The sequence below is a fragment of the Corvus moneduloides genome, chromosome 1, assembly GCF_009650955.1.
Source record: "Corvus moneduloides isolate bCorMon1 chromosome 1, bCorMon1.pri, whole genome shotgun sequence".
Taxonomy (NCBI): Eukaryota; Metazoa; Chordata; class Aves; order Passeriformes; family Corvidae; genus Corvus; species Corvus moneduloides.
Genome location: NC_045476.1, coordinates 162,183,317 through 162,201,237, shown reverse-complemented (window position 1 = coordinate 162,201,237; position 17,921 = coordinate 162,183,317). Strand labels below are relative to the sequence as shown.

Below are 17,921 nucleotides of genomic sequence, written 5' to 3'. Positions count from 1 at the left end.
AAGGTGAAAAGAGTTTGACAAATCAGTTGCAGGAACTTCTTTTTACATTATTCAGAAAAACAAATCTTTTTAGGTAATTTCTAAGAAGATTTTGCTGCTTGTCTCTTCTTTTCTTTCTCCATAGTAGAGACACTCCAGATTGTAAGCTGGAACAAAATTTCAGTTTTGCATATTCTTTCTTCACTTTTCTGCTTTTTATAGATGTTTTCCTTGTGTTTGTTTTCCTGGCTATATAGCTGAAAAGAAAAAAAAAAAAGCCCTTTGTGTTGTGCCTCAGTGTCTTTGTATTTCCTGTTCACACAGGTTGGAAAAAGTGGAAACATTCCAGCTGGTACCACAGTAGACACAAAAATCACCCACCCCTCAGAGTTTGACTTCTACCTGTGTAGTCATGCTGGGATCCAGGTAGGACATTTTGTGTGGCATGGTAACTTTTTAGCTGTTAAAGTTTGGCCTAAAGCTGCTTTATCTGATGGGTTTTTTGTCTGGTCTGAGGTTTTCAACGTGAAATTGCATTTCAGTATGATCATTTAATTTCAGAGATGAAATTCTGGAAAACAATCCTGTCAAAGAAAACGGGAAGGGATTAGTTTGATGGGGAGCAAGGAAGGAGGTGGTTTGCCTTTTAAAGGAAAAATTAGCTGAGATGTGTAGAACTGCTCCCTGTGACTTTGGAAGAAGCGGCTGTTTCACTGCAGTTCCCTGCAGGGGTGGAAGTTAGGAGATGTTTTGGGAATGCTGACTGCTCTGTGATCTGGCTCCAGGGAACAAGCCGACCTTCTCACTATCACGTGCTCTGGGATGACAATCGCTTCTCCTCGGATGAGCTGCAGATCCTCACCTACCAGCTGTGCCATACGTACGTACGCTGCACGCGCTCCGTCTCCATCCCTGCACCAGCATATTATGCACACCTGGTGGCCTTCAGAGCCAGGTACCATCTGGTGGATAAAGAGCATGATAGGTGAGTTCAGAGGTTTGAATCATTGCAGAATTGGAAAGCAAGGAGGAAGGCAGTGGGCTAATTAATTCTCAGATCAGTGGTGTCCTCAGCAGTTTGAGGGTGAATTTGCTCTCACCACTTAATTAAGCTTCTGAAACAAAGCAGATGATGTTCCTGTGTGTGCTGTGTTCTGTTTCAGAACCTCAGTGGTGCTTTAAGGGTAATTAATGTTTGACCATTCTTTTCAGAAGAAACGAATTATACAGAAACATGTCCAAAGAGATGCAGATTAAATAGGGTTTCTCTCCCCGCCCCCCAACCTGTTGTTTTTTGTCATCCCCTGCCCCCCCCTTCTCTTTCAGTGCTGAAGGAAGCCACACTTCTGGCCAGAGCAATGGCAGAGATCACCAAGCACTTGCTAAGGCAGTCCAGGTGCACCAGGACACGCTGCGCACAATGTACTTTGCTTGATGTGTTTTAATGTTCAGCGGCTCTGGACAAGGCAGGATTGGATTCACACCAGAGCAGCTGCACTTAGACCAACAGATGCCCCAGCCCAGGGACAGCCAGCTATGAGTGATGCATCTTAATTCCTTTCTTTCCCATTGCAAGGAAGCCTTCCGTCCAGAATTTCAGACTTGATCACAAACTGCATTCTTCTACCAAACCCTCCTATTGTCGGAAATGTGGTTTGCCAAAAATCTCTGAGCTGCTTGCTATAAAACAGACCCAGATTTTATAATTAAATCAAGAGCTGCAATCTCAGGGCTTAGGGAAGAAAAACAAAAAACCAAACCAACAACCCAACCCACAAAACTCCTCATTCAGTTTGCTGTTCATTGAGTTGCTTTTGATAATTTGGAAAGATCTAATTCATACTAAGATTTGATGAGCTAAAACGCTGTGAATCAGCTTTTAATACAAAGGAAAGCAAAGCATCTTTTGAGTATTTATGAAGCCTTGATTATTCTGGATGCATTTACAAAATTTTTATTTTCAAAATAAGAGCGTGACAAAGTTCTGGTTTCTAATTGTCTTATAAAGATTATTCTCAGATTATTCTCTGCGTGTCTAAGGGCATATGTATTTTCTGAAGCTTGTTCTTGAATGTTTTTTATTGTGCTGCATTTTAAAATGTTTTTCGTAGACTAAAGATGAATATAAAAAAAAAACAAACCTGTAACTAAGCTTTTAATAGCTCCAGTTAGATCGGCAAAAGAGAATGTGCCATTCAAAAAATTTGTAAAGATTTTTTTTAAATCATACTGACAGCTAACTTTAGGATTTGTCATACAGGACTGTGACACTTACTTTCCAAAGTCTCTAAAGAATACGGGTCTGTGGTGATAAATACAGTACAATCCTTTTTCACTGTTGTTTGAGTTAATGTAAATTTTATATATGTTTCACAGTATTAATGTGATAGACTAGATGCTATTATTTATTTTTATTTACTATGGAGTGCTCATCATACTTCTGTTAACATATCAAGAATGCTTTGAACTTAGAAAGTAAAATCCTTTTTGTGGGGACATTACTCTTCAAATGCAAAAAAAAAATATGCAATCGATGTGGTGAGAGGTCAGAGATGCAGCCAGTGTCTGTTGTAGCTTGGGATTTGCAGAAAGGCTTTTTCAACATGCACACAACACAGCAGGTTTTACCTCTGCGGTTCAGACGCACACAAGACCGACATCCTCCGTTCATTCAAGCACAAAACAATTGTATTTTATTTATATGTTGAGTAGTGGTGAAGCAGGAGCTCTGCTAGAGGAGAGTGGCTCGCTGGAAGTTAGGCAGAAGTCAGAGAATCTATGCAGTAAAGATAAAAATTAGGAAACTGAAGTTTACTTAGGGAGGGAGGTGAAACTCTCTTCATTATGCATAAGATCTGTAGGAGATGGAGAGTTTGGCCATTCTCTTAGAAGAAGCATTAATTAAAACTGATAATTATTAGACAGATGCTTCTGTTAGTTTGCACACTGGATTCATAAAAACCATAACACACATGTAAACCATTGCACTAATGACAATGCCATGAGCAGGTTTAGGAGAAAATGGAAAAAGCCCAGGAAAGTTGTTTATGCTGAGTTGATCTTGTTTGTTTTTCCATGGGATAACTGAAATGACATGCTGAGAGGCAGGTTGGAAAACCTTCATTCTCTTCCATTGATGGATTTTGCTTTGTCTTTTCCCTTTTCTCTGAGCAGCTGCTCAGTCTCTGTTTGGACACTTTTACCTCTGGCCACTGGGATGGGCGAGTAGCTTTAACCCATGCAGAGCTCTGGGCCACAGAGCAGGTCATCTGCGACTAGGTGGTGTTGGATAAGCTAGAAAATGCCCAACCTTTGCTGCATAAAGATTTTTAGGTACATAATTCCAGTTCAGATCTTCACCTTGTAGCAGTGTGTTGGTTGTCAGTGTTTTGTAGGTGAAATGTAGAACCTGTTAATGGAATAATTGTATTTGTTTCTCTTACTATTTGTTACTATTACTATTGTAATAGTATCACTATTCTAATTGGTGATTAGGCTGCTGGCTCAGAGTGTCTTCTTGGTCATAGTTCTATAAATTCAGATTTCTGTAAATTTGAAGCAAATCCTAGGTAGCATTGTCTGTCTTGCTGTGTGCCAGCGAGGTTGTACCTACCTCCCCTCAAGTACCCCTGAGCTGCAGATCCTCCCCTTGGTGGGTGTGTTGCACTTCTCTGTGTTTCCTTGAGAGCTTTCCTATTTCAGTGAAGATATTAATTTGGCAGAGTTTTATATAAGAATTATTTTTATATGGATTCTTCTTATCAAATAGGATAAAGATCATCCATTTTAAGACATCATTTAACTTATTTGCTGTCTGTTATGCAGAGACCTCTTGGATGTGAAATTCATCCCCCTCTTTCCACGGATATCTGGGACAAAGGAATTGTACAGGTGGTCAGATGGGGTGAGGAGAGCAGGCTCTGTCTTGACCTCAAATCTCATTTCTGAAGCAGCCTGGGACTGCACTGCATCCTGTTTAAGATGTTTCCTTTGTAAGAGAGTTTTAGGCAGCTCCTTAATCTGAGAGTAGTTGTTGTTCGTGTATCCTCTTGGAATGAGCAGATATTCTGTGTAGCTTTCTTTCCCTAAGTATGAAGAACTTGGGATGTTTATGTGCATTTCAGGATGTTTTTACCTTTTACAGATCTTTCTAAGCCTCTAATAACTGCTAATCCTTTATGCCTTGGTGTCTCCCTCCTTTTCCCTCCCACCAGTGGTGAATTAGTGAATAATTTAAAATGTTAAAAAAAAACCAAACCCACTGATTAAGTACATGCTTTGTAAAGTACAGCATGCTGGCAGTCCAGCAGCTCTCCTTCTGGGAGTATTTTTAATATAAACTATGTATTCAAGAATGTCCAGAAAAACCCACCACAAACACCTAAGATCCCAGTATTATTTTTTATTCTGTACCTCCCACATGTCTGGTGTAGAGCAGAAACTTCTCAGGTCAACACAAAGGTCAAGAAGTCTCAGTCTCCCACAGGTTGCTGCTGGAGAAGTGCCAGCTGAGGTCACAGCTCTGAGTCTCTGGGTCACTGTGTAGCTCAGGTCAGCAATAACCAAATTTGTGCCACCCTTGGGCACTTGGGGCATTTTCCAGCCCATGCAAAGGAGTCCCACTGCAGAACCCCCAAAACCAGCATCAGCAAGTGTGAAATGCTCCTCTTGGCAGGTGACAAATACTGTCAGAAGACATGAAATACTGAAAAGTTAGGGTTTTTTCCCCTGATGTGCAAAATCTAATGCAATAATGGGGTTTGCTTAATGGTGGAAATTTCTGCTCCAGTGGCTGAACAGAGTAACGAGTCCACTCCATCTGTTCTAGCGCCCAGGAAACAACTGAGCTGATCCTTAGGAGCAATGTCCTGTTGGGAAATGCTGGAAGTAGGTGGATTTGTCTCTGCCTGTATGTGGCATTTAAGACAGCCCTATGCAATTTAACACTTGTGTGTGTGTGTGTGTGTTTGCACTGATGTACAGTGTGAGATCACTTGTTTTATTAGAGCTCCTTATTTTGGCTCGGTTTGCTTTAGAATATTTAACTTAGTGAATTACAATCAATGATCTTCCATGTAGAAGCTTTGGCACAGGAATTCCCTTGTTTCTTGATCTGTCAGGTAACAAATACCATTGATCTCTATCCAGGCCCCCAGGCAGCATTCCCTGATAGTAAAAAAAAAAGGTTGTAAAGGTTTGGCTTTGATTCTTCCTCTCTCAATAACTCCTGCAGCCTTTGTCCATTGTAACAGAGTCTTGTTCTTGTTGGATCATTTTTATAAGACGAGGTATTTCCACAAGGATTTTCAAATTAAAACTTTTGGAGAGTGGGTGTGAGGAGTTCAGGGGTTTTTCTGAAAAGATTGAATTTTCTAAGATGCTTCTTAGTTTTTCTTTCTGACTTAAGTCATTGGGGCCCAAAGGCTTTTGATTAAATAGCAGACTCAGTCAAATAAGCATCTCTGCTGGCATAAATAACCCATAAGGGACCTTTTTTTTTAAAGACATCTTTGACATCTTTTACACACATTAACTAAACGAATGTAAGAAGAGTTCTCAGTATTTTTCACACTTGAGACCAGTGTAAAACTCACTCGTTTTCCTGTTTTTTTAATACTCTTCTCCTGCCATAGCATCTCTCTTTGTGTGGCTTTCCCCATTCCTAATGCAGGGCAGTCCTTTGTTTTTTACTTTTATATTCCATTTGGTAACATGCTTCTTGATGCACACATGCCATCTTTCCTAAGGAAAACTTCAAGTAGAAGGTAATTGCACTGATTTTTTTGGTTTTTTTAAACTCTTTTTACTGTATGATTTTTTTTTTTTTTGCATCTGTTGTGGCTCTTTGAAAATACTGTAAATAGTGCTCTGTACAGCAAATACTGAAATGCTGGGGATACCATTCCTTGTTATATATTCCAGAATCCTGCCATATTTTCCAGTGTTGATATACGAGCTTTGGTGTCAAATGCTCTTAGCCTTTGTTTGCATTATGGTGTTAATCCAAAGCACAGTTGCTTTATGACAGTGGAAATATTTAGGGTTTGTTGGAATTTATAAAACATTTCTTCCTTCTCTCCCCTGTGCACATTTCTGCCAGGCCACAGAGATGCATTTTTTCAGCTCTCACTGTGCTTGTTGTCTGTGCAAGGTTCAAATGCCAATTTTGGTATCAGTTAGGTGACTGATGGCATTAATGTAATACCTGGATCATCAGCTGTACTCTCACAGGTTTTCCTTGGTTGCTCGAGCATCTGATTCTTGTGTCGTAGAAGCAGAACCAGTGGATGTGGCAGAATTAGTGGAATTACAGGGATTTGGGATCCAGTTAGGATGTCTTGCTGTCTGTCCCTGCATGGTGTGGGATTGGGGAGTGCAGTGGATGTTTCAGTGCTCTGAGCTAAAGGAATGGTGTCACCTCTGCCCATGGATCTCCCATCCATCAGCAGTTGCCTTTTGCTTCCATAACCCTCGGGGACAGGACAGACCCCAACTCCAGCCCCATTGTCTGATGTTAGGATGCAAACCATCAAGTCCTGCCTTCTGTTTCTGAGGGTAAATGACTGGAAAGATGCATTTTCTGAGAGGGTTTAATCCAGATTGTATGGGAGAGGGGTGCTGTGTGTGCTTGGTGTGGCACAGAATCTGTTTAATCTCATTTAGTGTTTCAGTTGCTTTGTCACTTCTTCGAAGTGTTAATTTGAATGTAATTACTTGGCCAAATCACTACAAAAGTGGGTTTGTGAGAATCTTTAGTTACAAAGCAGGTGCAGTTCAAGGCTACCTCCTGTGTTCCTTCACAGAAGAATTCATTGACGTGAACCTCCCACTAAGCAGCCAAAATGCTCCCAGAGGGACTGGATTTGTCCTGGTCTGTTCCTTCCTGGGAAGCAGCAGTGCCATACTGTGATCCTGGGTGGCTGCTCAGCCTTCCCTCTGTCTTCCAGAGGCGCCCCTGTGTATTGAGAGGGTACCAGACCTGGCAAGAGGCACGTCTGGCACATCTGCTTCTGCTCAGGGTCAGTCCATCGCAGCAGCTCCCTCTGTGACCTGTCCCTTCACTTGAGTTTCTATACTGTTGTTTTCCAAATGAAAAATGTTTCTGTTCTTTACCTGTTGGCCAGAAAATGTCAGGTTTTCTCTGAAAATGACATGAAGGTGCTTGAAATATATTTTGAGTCTGAGGCAAAAAATAATTAAAAAATTATTTTTTAAATGTGTTTTTTAGATGAGTTGACATGCAACTGTAAGAGTGAAAATACTTTATTCCTTGCTTGGAAAATTAAAAACTTTAAAATGCAGGAAAAAAAACCCAAACCAAACCATCAAAAAATAACCCCAAACCTGAGTATGTTCATCTTGGGACTGTTTAGTGTCAGTTCTGTGCAGAGCCTTGGCCAAAACTCAACCCCGACATAAGTGCACGTGGACTGAGGGTGCTTTAAGTGACCTGAAATGAAACTGTAGAAAACTGTGTTAATACATCAGAATTTTGTTTACAATTATTCCAAAAAAGCTTCCTCATCTCAGAACAAACCACTCTGCTGACAGAAATACCTGTTGGAGCACCGTGTGCTGGTGTGGTTTTGTAGCAGTGTTAAAGTTGATTTTTATTTAGAGGTAACAGGTCTTTGTGCTATGGATTTTGGCCTGTCACAGTGAGTTTCCTGGGATTCTGTGCTCCCTGCAATTTCCTTCCCTTAATCTCTGGCTGTAGACACTAATGGAGCTCATCCATGGCAGGGGATTGCTGATATCCTGACTTTTGGGAGCCCAGATTTTGCAAGTGACTGAATAAACCATTATAAATCAGCTGATTAATAACGGAATGGGGCAAAATCCTGTCAGTTTGGTTCAGTTCTCAGTCGTGATTTAACAAAGCCCCCCCAAAAGTGTGAAGTGCAGGGTAAATGGCTGCTTTGGAGATGTTTCACTATATTCTGCACTGCAGATCGAGGACACTATTGCTGGCAGGGCTTGCACTGTGCAGAGATGCTGAACAGCTCCTCTGTCTCTGATGGGAGCAGAGTTTTGTATACAGACAAGGCAGACCTGGGATCATCAGGAAGTTTAAGGAGCCCTGTGCTTGGTGCTGCTCATGCCATAGAGAAAAGAAAGACTGGGTACCCCAGCCCTTGGGGAAATGAGATGAGGAAGTGAGGGGAGACATTTCCTTGCAAAATTGCCAATTTAAGCACTTGTTCAGGTGACAGTTTAATTCTTAGTTTTCCTTCTGGCTTCCCTGCAAGTGCCCCTCAGAAATCCCCCCTGCTGCACCCATCTGCTGGCCCCATCCCAGAGGGGGAAGGTTGGTAGGGAGCTCCCCAAGTTGGTTTGTGGTGTCAGGGAGCTCTGACTTGGTTGGGGCCAGGACAGGGAGGGTTGAGAGGTTGGCAGGAGTCAGTTGTGGGAGTTCTGCAAGTGGCAGCACTACAGACCTGCAGCACCAGGTAAAGTCTGGCTGCTCCTTCCTCCCACCTAAATATCCCCCAAAAAAGCAATTCCTTTGGATTTATCCATGTGCTGCCTCAGCAGATGCATCCTAAAACTGCCTGTGGCTGCTCTTCCACCAACCAACCTCCCTGTGTGGTTTGAGGAGCCTTGGCTTGCATGGCAGTTCTGTATCAAAGGCAATAATCCTTTCCATGGGCTTCTTAGGAGTGCACAGGTTTTAGTTGCGTTTTTCTCCTCACATTTTGAATGTGCCATTGTACCACGGGCTTTAGTTTTGTTATTTTTTTCCTCCCTTTAAACACAACTAAACCACCTCCTGGAACAGCTGCTCTCTGCTCATCAGTGGGGATTGCAGATGCTGTCTGACCTGGGAGCAAGCCTAGGAGTTGTCCCCAAAATATAAATTTGAACTTTTCTGGTCATTTTATGGGGTTTTTTTTGAGTGTGCTTGGCAAGTGTGAATGGTGAACAGGTCAGCAGGCAAGCTTGGGAGTTTCTAATCCCCTGGCTGGTGCTGTTTGTGTTTGCTTTGTTAGGTTGGATTTCCTGTCAGAAAAAAAAATTAAATAATGTGGACTTTTTTCTGTATTTGTCAGCTTTTCCTGGTTTTAAAGCCATGAATAGAGGAAGCTTCACTCGTGCCAGTATTTGTGAAATTGCATATTTTTGCCTGCCATGTACTTGGCTCAAAGCAGATGCTGTCTGGGCTTTATGAGCACCCCAAAACCTCAGCTGCTGTGGGTTGGATCAGACCTCTCAAGTACCAACATGAGATCTAGTGAATTTTGTTTCTAGATTTCCCCAAAGTTAATTCTGCATCAACTGTGAGGTGCTCAAACCTCACTGTTCTATAGCACTGTTTCTATGCTATAAAAACTATAAAGATTTGACCCAAATTTTGTCATTCCTGATACATTTTCTCGTGAAACTTAACATGACTGAGCCCTTCAATTGCTCATCTCATTTACACATGACAACTTTGTAATTGCATTTTAAAGAAAATAAGAGAAAAAAAACCCAACTAAACCATCAAAAACCATTAAAAAGTAAGTTTCAGAATTATTCATCTTGGAAAATCAAATTTTCAATGAGGTGCAATGAGGAATTACATCTGGCAAAGCTCTGTGCTGTCCTGAAGACTGTTACCACTTGCTTTCTGTAATTTGTTGATGAAGTTTAGTAGATTTGTTAGATCTGTGTGTGTGTCCCTTGCTATGTGTGTACACACACGTGTGATAGGAAAGGGGACAGTATATAGGCTGTCTGTAAAAGCTAAAAAGGCAGTATTTGGCTGGAAATAATAAGCACAATTTCCGTGGCTTTTGCAGTATTTTATTAGTTGAACAATCACAAAGACTTCAACATTTAGGGCAGTTGATAAGTAAAGGTCCAGCCCTGGATTTCTGTGCAGCAGAGTGGTTAACTTGATCTTGGGAGGGTGAGATAGAAAACAGAATGTATTGATTAAATCCTTTTTTTTTTTTTTTTTTTGCTTTAATTTTGGTACATTGCAAATTTAACTGACTTTATCTGCTAAGGTTTTTAATCTTTTGTTTTAATAGTATCAATTTTTTAAAATTATTTTTTATAAAATAACTGAAAAAAAAGAACCAAAAATCAATCCAGAAGCTTAATATTGTAAATGTTCCCTCCAATGAAAATGTTTCTATGACCATTTAAAGTTTGCTTTTTTTTTGAGAAAAAAAGAAAAAAGATATGATGTTAAGGTTGTTCCAAGTGGTACTAAATGTGTGTTGAGTAGTTTTGTGTGTGTGTTGCATCTCTGTGGAACTGTCTCGTGCTTGCAGTATAGAAATGATGTAGTGCTGGCTGGGGGAGAGTAGCACTTGTAATGCAAAAACCAGACCCAGAATTACTCTCAGCTGACTCTGAAGGGCATCCCTGGCACTGTAGGATTTCCCGTGGAGGTTGGAGGCATCACTTGGCAGTGCTGGGGGGTCACAGGGGGGTGGAATCAATCCATTGCTTCTCTCGCTGCCGTAGGTGAGCACTTGCATGATGCTGTGTGGCCACGCCACTTTAAACTAAGCCTTAACTAAATGATAAATGTGTCAGATTTCTCTCTCAGAGTATGCAAAAATACTGTTTAATGACAGGAGGCTGTTCCTGTAGAGCTTCAGTGTTAGTAAAGGAAGTCTCCTGGCCTGAGAAATAAGGGATGCCTGTAGCTGTCTGTACTGTGATGCCTCTTTGGGCGCTGGCTGTTGAGGCCTCTTGGGCCTTCCTCCAGCAGCTGACCCCAAACAGGCTTTCCCAAATCCCAAGCTTTTTGTTGTCCTTGTTGTCAGACACATTCTCCTCCCTCCCCCTGCCAGCAAATCTCTGCCTGAAGGAGGATTGTGATTTAACACTTCAAATTTTACATCCCAAAAAAAGCCATTCTTGAGTTCCGCGCTTGCTTCAGGTAGGTGCCACCGATTCCATTTCTTATGACTGACATAGGATCCTTAAAACATTTTAAATAGAGGCAAAAAAAAGTGTTGGGGACCCAGCTTGCTTTTATTTTAGTATTTTTTTTTCCAATTTGGATCTACCTCATGTAACCAGTTGGGTGCTAATTACTCAAATTGTCAAGGAGATTTGACAAAGGCGACCAAATCGACCCCAACCATGGCCCAAAACCTTGGGTTTCTTGTTCTGAGACAACAATCTTGGATTTGAGTTCTATTCTTTGTGCCTTTGTGTTTTTTTTCCCCAGTGCACAACAATCAAAACTCATCTTGATTAAAAACAGCAAATGGATTTTAACCATGCCACAAAAAACTGAATTTGAAAATATTTTTCGGTGTAGCAAGTTGTAAAATAAAGTATCACAGCTGACCTAGGCAAAGAGAAATACCCAATAAAGAAGGTTTTGGAAACGTTTAATCCTGACCCCAGATCTCTACATCTCTGTGTCTCTATGTATGCATATAGCACACAACTTTGTGTGTATATGTGTATATATATAAATATAAAATGGATACATGTGTAAGGGTGAGGGAATAAAACATCATTGACCTTTCCACAGTTTTGTATGTAACAGTTTACAACAATGTGTAACTTTTTTCTACTATGTGAACCTTTTTTACTCAAAAAGAATTCCTTTTCGGAAAGTTTTAAGTTGTGATACGCTATCATTTTTTGAAGTTTAATAAATTTTTTTAAAATCCACTTTTTACCAGTACCTACTACACAGGGGGACTCTTTGCTGTAAAACTGTATTTAGTTTAAATATTAAAAGAAAAAAAAAATCTATATATGGGATTGTAAAAGTGCTGACATTCCATCATGGCAGGACTTCCAAGCTGTTTCCTAAGGCTTTCTGTTGCAGAGAGACTCGAACAAAAGGAAAATGCCTCTGTTCAGTGTTTTTATAAAACTGCTCCATCAGGTCTAGACTTAAGCTATATTTTCTAAAGCCTAATCATCCTTTAATATGCTGCAGATAAATGATCAGCATGGTTGCACTTTCTCAGTAATAATGTTTGCCCTGCAATTGGCTCATGATAATAACTTTAGTTTTTTAACAAAACCAATCGTACTTTGGGCAGAAGGTAATATTTATATAGGTACCTCAAGATAAAAAAAAAAAAAAAAAAAAAGAGCCTGAATATGCTGCATTTTGTTTCTTTAACATTTTTCATGTAGCATTTGTTTGGTTTTCTGGTTTTTTAGGAGATGACTTAGCTACCTGTTTGCTTTGGGGGACCCCAGTAGCATTTTAGGCCATTGTATTCCTTGGGTCTCGCAGAATGTAGTATCCTGCCTTGGGATCATGCAGAAGTTTGGGATGGGTTGTGCCCTGCAGTGTGTACGCACAGGGAGGGGGACCATGGGAATTCGCTTTATAGACTTCAGGAAAAGGAGGAAAAGGATACTATATTCCTAAAACAGACAATACATGTTCCTAATCTTAATTCTGTTGTATTTGGTTTTGCTCTTTCTGCTTTCTTGCCTCTTTTCTCAAATACGAGTGTGGAAAGGGGCAGTTTTGTAATGGGGACACAGTGACCTGCCCCATTGGTGGGTGTTTTGGGGGTGATTCCCCAAATCCATGGGTAAGAGCAGTGCCCCACGTTGGAGCAGGACTCTCCTGCTCTCTGCCCACTCCCTACTGCAGGTCCACCCTCTACTCCTTCATTTCCGAGTCGGTGAAAATCTAAAAATGTGCAGAGATGGGGAATTTTTTGTTGAGAACTGTTGAAGGAAGCTTCAAAGGCTGTGAAATTGAGCATTTATTGTCATGATTTTAAGCTTAGGTGGGTCCTTTTCCAAGTTTGTTTTACAGCTTGCAAGGTAAAATAGTTTGCACTACTTTTGCAATAAACTCATGAAAAACCTAACAGGTTCTGTTCTGGTTTCTTACTGTATGTATACAACTAATACTAAAGATTTAGCAGAGTGTTTTTCACCTCAAAACATAAGACTTGTAACAAGCTCAGAATGCTGTAATTCCTGACAAAATAATGATGTGAATGATATTTTATAAAGTTATTTTGTATGGTGTCAATTTTGTTTTGCCTCATAGTATGTCAATAAAATAAAATTCCTCATCTTTACAAGAGATTGTTTCATGTCTTTTCGTTTAATATTTGACCATTTTCTGCAGTTACTTGTGCACTGTGAGACTGTACCAAAATCCCTGATCCCATTGGCCTCCCTTGCATTTCACCCCTTAGTTGTGTTCTTGAAGTTTCCCTGTGCTCCCACCTGCTCTGTGCCCAGCCAGGGACAATCCTTGCTGCTTTAACTGCTTATAAGGTGTAATCCTGGAATTGTTTATGGAAGGTGAACATTTTGGAAACCACTTGCCTGAAATGCCTTTTTTTTTTTTTCCTGAGTGTATCCCTACAGTGATCAATTTTTAAATAAAGAAGATGTAGCACCTGGTGGTGATTATAAAGCATCCAACAGCATTGCAAGGATGCCAAGGAGCTTCCTTTGGGAGCCCAACTCTGCAAACAGATTGGTTTTACTCAATATTATGAAATACTGTCAGAGCTGTCTCTTCCCTTTATTTTTTCCCTTGTTTTTGAACCACTGCTTTGAATTGGATGAGGTTTTGCTCTGTGTCAGGCTCTTGGGGAAAACAAATAACCCTTCACTGCTTTGATGGCAACAAGCTTTGGCAGATGCAGGGCCTTGGAGCAGGCTGTGGCAAATTTTGGCTGCTCTGACATTCCCATTGAGGATTCTGGCTGAATGAATCCAGAAGGGTGTGCAAATTCTTTTGGTCTCAGTAATTCACAGAATATGTTCATCATCCCCCAGGAAACTTCTAAGAGGGATGAAATATGGCGATTTATACTTACTAACCACAGTTCTTTTGTCATTTTGGCAAGTTTAGGAAACTTCATGTCCTTTGAGCAGCACTAGCTGGGGAAGGATCTCACAAGGTGGTGTTGTAGGGGGAAAAAAGAAACATGTCTATAATAATAATAATTCATTCTGGCAAGCATCCCCTGGCCTGTGTTCCACTGCCTAAAATCCCAGAACACCTTAAACAGGTCAAGATACTTGGTCACTTTTGAGGAAGTTCATGTTAAATGATGCAGTTTGACAGAAGAGAAGAAATAGGATGAGAAAGCTCATGGGTTGAGATACAGACAGTGAGCTCACTGAGCAGTTGCTGTCATGGGCAAAACAGACTCAACTGGAGGGAAAATTATATAATTTACTGACATTAAATGGAATCATATAGTGAGAAACTAAGTCAGAAATTAAAACCCCTTTCCACCCCTTTTCCAGACAACACTTTCCCCTTTTCCCTCTTGCCTCCTCTCTCCAGAGCACAGTGCTGGGGATGGGGCTGTGGTCGGACCCCTGCCAGGGCTGGGAGGACGTTCCTCTCTTTGGCTGTGACCCACCCAAGGTAACCATGGTTCAGGTATTTGCTTGTTGCCCTCATCCCTGTTTATGCTGGAGAATTACTGTGCAATTTTGTGCTGGTGTATCTCTTTTTCTTTCCCAAAAAACTGTCACCCCCCAAACAGCATTCCATGCTCAGTTTCCCACACATCTCCATGCACTTTTAATATTTTAAAAAAAAGCACAAACCAGCTCTTTCAACAACGGTGTAGTTCCGCCTTTACCCACTTGGGAATTTCCCCAGGGATCCAGCCCCACTCAGCACTCACTGCAGCATTCCTGGTACAGTATGATTTTCATTTATGGTAACTTCAGGGAATTTTTTTACAGTGCAACATCCTCTGATCTTTACCCTGCCCTCCAAATTAGGGTGTTGCTTGAGTCAAATTTCCAGCTGGTTTTCTGCCCAGCTTTTTTGGAGTGGGAGGTTCTTATTCCCTGTCAACATTCCAGTACTTACCTGGGACATTCCTCACAGCTGGGGAAGAGATCTCAGTCACTTCTCTCTCTCAGAGTGACCGTGACACTCTGCAGACATTGCCACACTGACCACGAGTGTGACTGAAGCTGGAAAGAACTACAGGAAATTTCTGCATCCATTGTCAGTTTTCATACAAAATGTTTATTTTAAAAAGTTGCATGTAAAGTTCTGCACAAGATGGTTGCCATTTCTGTAGTATTAAAAAAAAAAAAAAACAAACCAAAACCAAATGAAAAATCCATCTCTGTCACTCACATGGCAAAGGAGCTGCTCATTCTGAAGAACCCACAATTAACAGACTTCAATGTGCACTTTGGCAGAAGAAACTGCAGAAGTGGAGTTCATTCAGGAAAAGGGCTCTAGATGCAAGTATTTACATAACTTTGTATCCCATTTACCACCACAGCTACAGAACCACATTAGCCCTTGGGATGGATCTCCTCCTCTACCACGTTTTAGTGCCCACATGGCTGTTTTTACAGACTTTTTTCATGGACTTGGTCCGCTTTTGGAGCTTTTGAACTGAAATCTGCTCTAAAGAAATTTTAAATTTGGGTAATGATTGTCTGACAAAGCAACTTCAAATCATCTGACCAAGCTCTGCTGTCAGGTTTGCACTGTCTCTTCCTACCCTGCCGTGTTTCTAAGGGAAGAATTCCATTCTCCAACGAGTATGAAGTTCAATTTCTAAACTTCTTTAAGCAAAAGCAGATGGCTCAGTGTATAAATAAATCCAGCATCTGGATTCTCAGTCACAAAAATAACATCCTTTATACAATAGAAAATGGATCAACTATGAAACAATTTTCCATTGGCCTTAAGATCCAACACTGTCACCAACAGCTTCATCTTCATCCTCTTCCTCCTGACCCTCGTCATCGTCTTCCCTCACTTCTCCATCTCGCTTCTCTTTTTCAAGCATTTTTAGATACTTGCTAGCTAGGATCTTCTTTGGCAAGATATCTGGAAGGCAGAATTGTGGCTTTTATAGTCTGTTTGAACACTTGTATTGCCTCATTAATATTATTGCATCCAAACCACTAATGAGCCAAAAAGAAATATTAATATTTTTAACAAACCTTAAGTGAATAACCAGGTAAGTTGGTCTGACCTACACAGCTGTAAGAGTAGGAGGGAGCTACCCACTTATGGTACAAGTAGCCCAAGATAAGGACTCTATTTAATGACTGATTACTGGCAACTATCTTGAACGGTCTGCTGACGTAAATTATTTGATGTAAAACTGAGTGCTCAACTGCCTTAGATCCAACAAGCCATTAATATAAAACCCAAGTATCAGTTAAAACACATGTGTGTGTGTTTATATCTAAAAGGAGAGAGGGACGATACAATGAAGCGCTTTTTCTCAAAATTTACAGATTCCTACATGTCATTTTTGGTCCACGTAACTTCTCACCTAAAGATGTGCAATGATCTTCTTTCACAGGCCTAAAGCTTTCAGATGGAACTGCTGGAATTTAAGAAACGCCTAAGGTAATATCCTGAGAACTGTATATAGTATAACTGCATAATTTAGAGGCAAGCAGAAAAATCCCCATTCACAAATAAATATTCTTAGTGACGTAGTTTATGAGTTCCAGTTGAATGCTATGCAGGAGATCAATGACCAGTAGGAAAACTGGGTCCTCACAAAACAGAGCATTAAGAGCAAGATTTCATTTTCCAAAGCAGACACTGGATTTACCCTTATGCTATCGATACCTGCAAGGAACTGAAAAGTCTCACACTCTTCTGCTGTATGAGACAGGTCAGTGTAAGTCAGAGCATTCTTCTCCTTCCCTCTGCCGTGTTTGTAGGAGTATGTAGCCAAATACTGAACAAAAAGCTCCTAAAAATTAAAACAAAACTGAGTAGTCAGACTAAGAATTCACATACATAGTTGATCCCTATCTAAAGGCAGAAGCACCATATTTAATTGCACATACACTAGGCACAGTGCAGAAACTCATTAAATTTCAGTAGCTGAAGGGAGTCTAAAGGAAGGATGGAGAGAGACTACTTACAAGAGCAAGTAGTGACAGAACAAGGGGGAATGGCTTCGAGCAGACAGGAAGTAGGTTTAGATCAGATATTAGGAAGAAATTCTTCCCTGTGAGGGTCGTGAGGTCCTGGCACAGGGTGCCCAGAGAAGCTGTGGCTGCCTCATCCCTGCAAGTGTCCAAGGCCAAGTTGGACGGGGTTTAGAGCAACCTGGTCTAGTGGAAGGTGTCCTTGCCCATGGCAGGGGTTTGGAAACAGATTTCTTTAGTTCCTCCCAACACAAACCATTCTGTGATTCTGAACTCGGGGCAGCTTTAAGGTCAGTTCAGTCTCGGGATGCGGACAGAGAAGGGAAGCGGGAGCCCGGCCCGGGCCCGCGGGAGCGCTCCGAAGGCAGAGGCCCCTCAGCCGGGGAAGGGAGGCGCGGGGGAGCCCGAGGGCAGGGCAGGGCGAGCCGGTACCGTGGCCTTGGCGGTGAGAAACAGCGCGTCCTGGTTGATGCTGGAGACCTCCGGGGAGCTCTTCATGATGACGCGGATCCTCGACAGGGGCAGCGACACCAGACGGTTCTCGGTACCGCTCAGCCGCGCCGCCGCCATCTCAGCCCGTCCCCGCGGCACCGCGGGCACGGCCCGCCGGGAGCTGTAGGCGGCGGCTGCCGGGACTACAGCTCCCTACAGCACCGGGATCCGCCTAGGACCCGCCCGCCGCCGGGACTACAGCTCCCTACAGCACCGGGACCCGCCTAGGACCCGCCCGCCGCCGGGACTACAGCTCCCTACAGCACAGGGACTACAGCTCCCTATTTTACCGGCGCCCGCCCGCAGCCGCGGTTACGGCTCCTTGCAATACAGCTCCCCACACAGGGACTCGCCCGCCGCCGGGATTACGGCTCCTTGCAATACAGCTCCCCACACAGGGACTCGGCCGCCGCCGGGCAGCGCCTCCGGTTCCCGCCTCCCTGTCCGCGGGTCCGGGGGCACCCGGGCACGCTGAGGCTCCGGCTGCCGAGTCCCTTCACAGAATCACAGACTCAAGTAGGCTCGAAAAAGATCTCTGAGATCATCGAGTCCAACCTGCGACCGATCACCAGGTGCTTGTAGAATGATAAGGTCACACGCCTGAGCCTCCTTTT

General features: G+C 42.1%; 2 protein-coding genes across 4 annotated transcripts in view; one reads left to right on the top strand and one right to left on the bottom strand.

The window, feature by feature from the left end:
• AGO2 (argonaute RISC catalytic component 2) overlaps positions 1-13,000 on the top strand; it is a 57,120-nt gene extending 44,120 nt beyond the window's left edge. For 2 of the 3 annotated variants that reach the window (XM_032134250.1, XM_032134241.1), the window contains exons 17-19: positions 304-405; positions 765-964; positions 1,306-13,000. In XM_032134250.1, coding sequence (XP_031990141.1) covers positions 304-405; positions 765-964; positions 1,306-1,414 — 411 coding nt within the window. In that variant the 3' untranslated portion in view covers positions 1,415-13,000. The other variant, XM_032134258.1, reaches the window with a different exon arrangement.
• A 1,903-nt stretch (positions 13,001-14,903) lies between these two features.
• On the bottom strand, positions 14,904-17,478 carry CHRAC1 (chromatin accessibility complex subunit 1). Its single transcript, XM_032134228.1, has 3 exons — positions 17,248-17,478; positions 16,508-16,634; positions 14,904-15,748 (listed from the first exon to the last, which is right to left on the bottom strand). Exons 1-3 carry the CDS (start codon positions 17,383-17,385, stop codon positions 15,603-15,605), a joined length of 411 nt encoding a protein of 136 aa, XP_031990119.1. The 5' UTR covers positions 17,386-17,478; the 3' UTR covers positions 14,904-15,602.
• Between the last annotated feature and the right edge of the window lie 443 nt (positions 17,479-17,921).

What these genes read in the sequence shown, in the direction of transcription:
- CHRAC1 (XM_032134228.1), bottom strand. Translation starts at nt 17,385, where the DNA reads ATGGCGGCGGCGCGGCTGAGCGGTACCGAGAACCGTCTGGTGTCGCTG. An exon ending in TTCTCACCGCCAAGGCCACG is followed by an intron (nt 16,635 to 17,247) that starts GTACCGGCTCGC and finishes TTTAATTTTTAG; the next exon opens with GAGCTTTTTGTTCAGTATTT. An exon ending in GACTTTTCAGTTCCTTGCAG is followed by an intron (nt 15,749 to 16,507) that starts GTATCGATAGCA and finishes TCTGCCTTCCAG; the next exon opens with ATATCTTGCCAAAGAAGATC.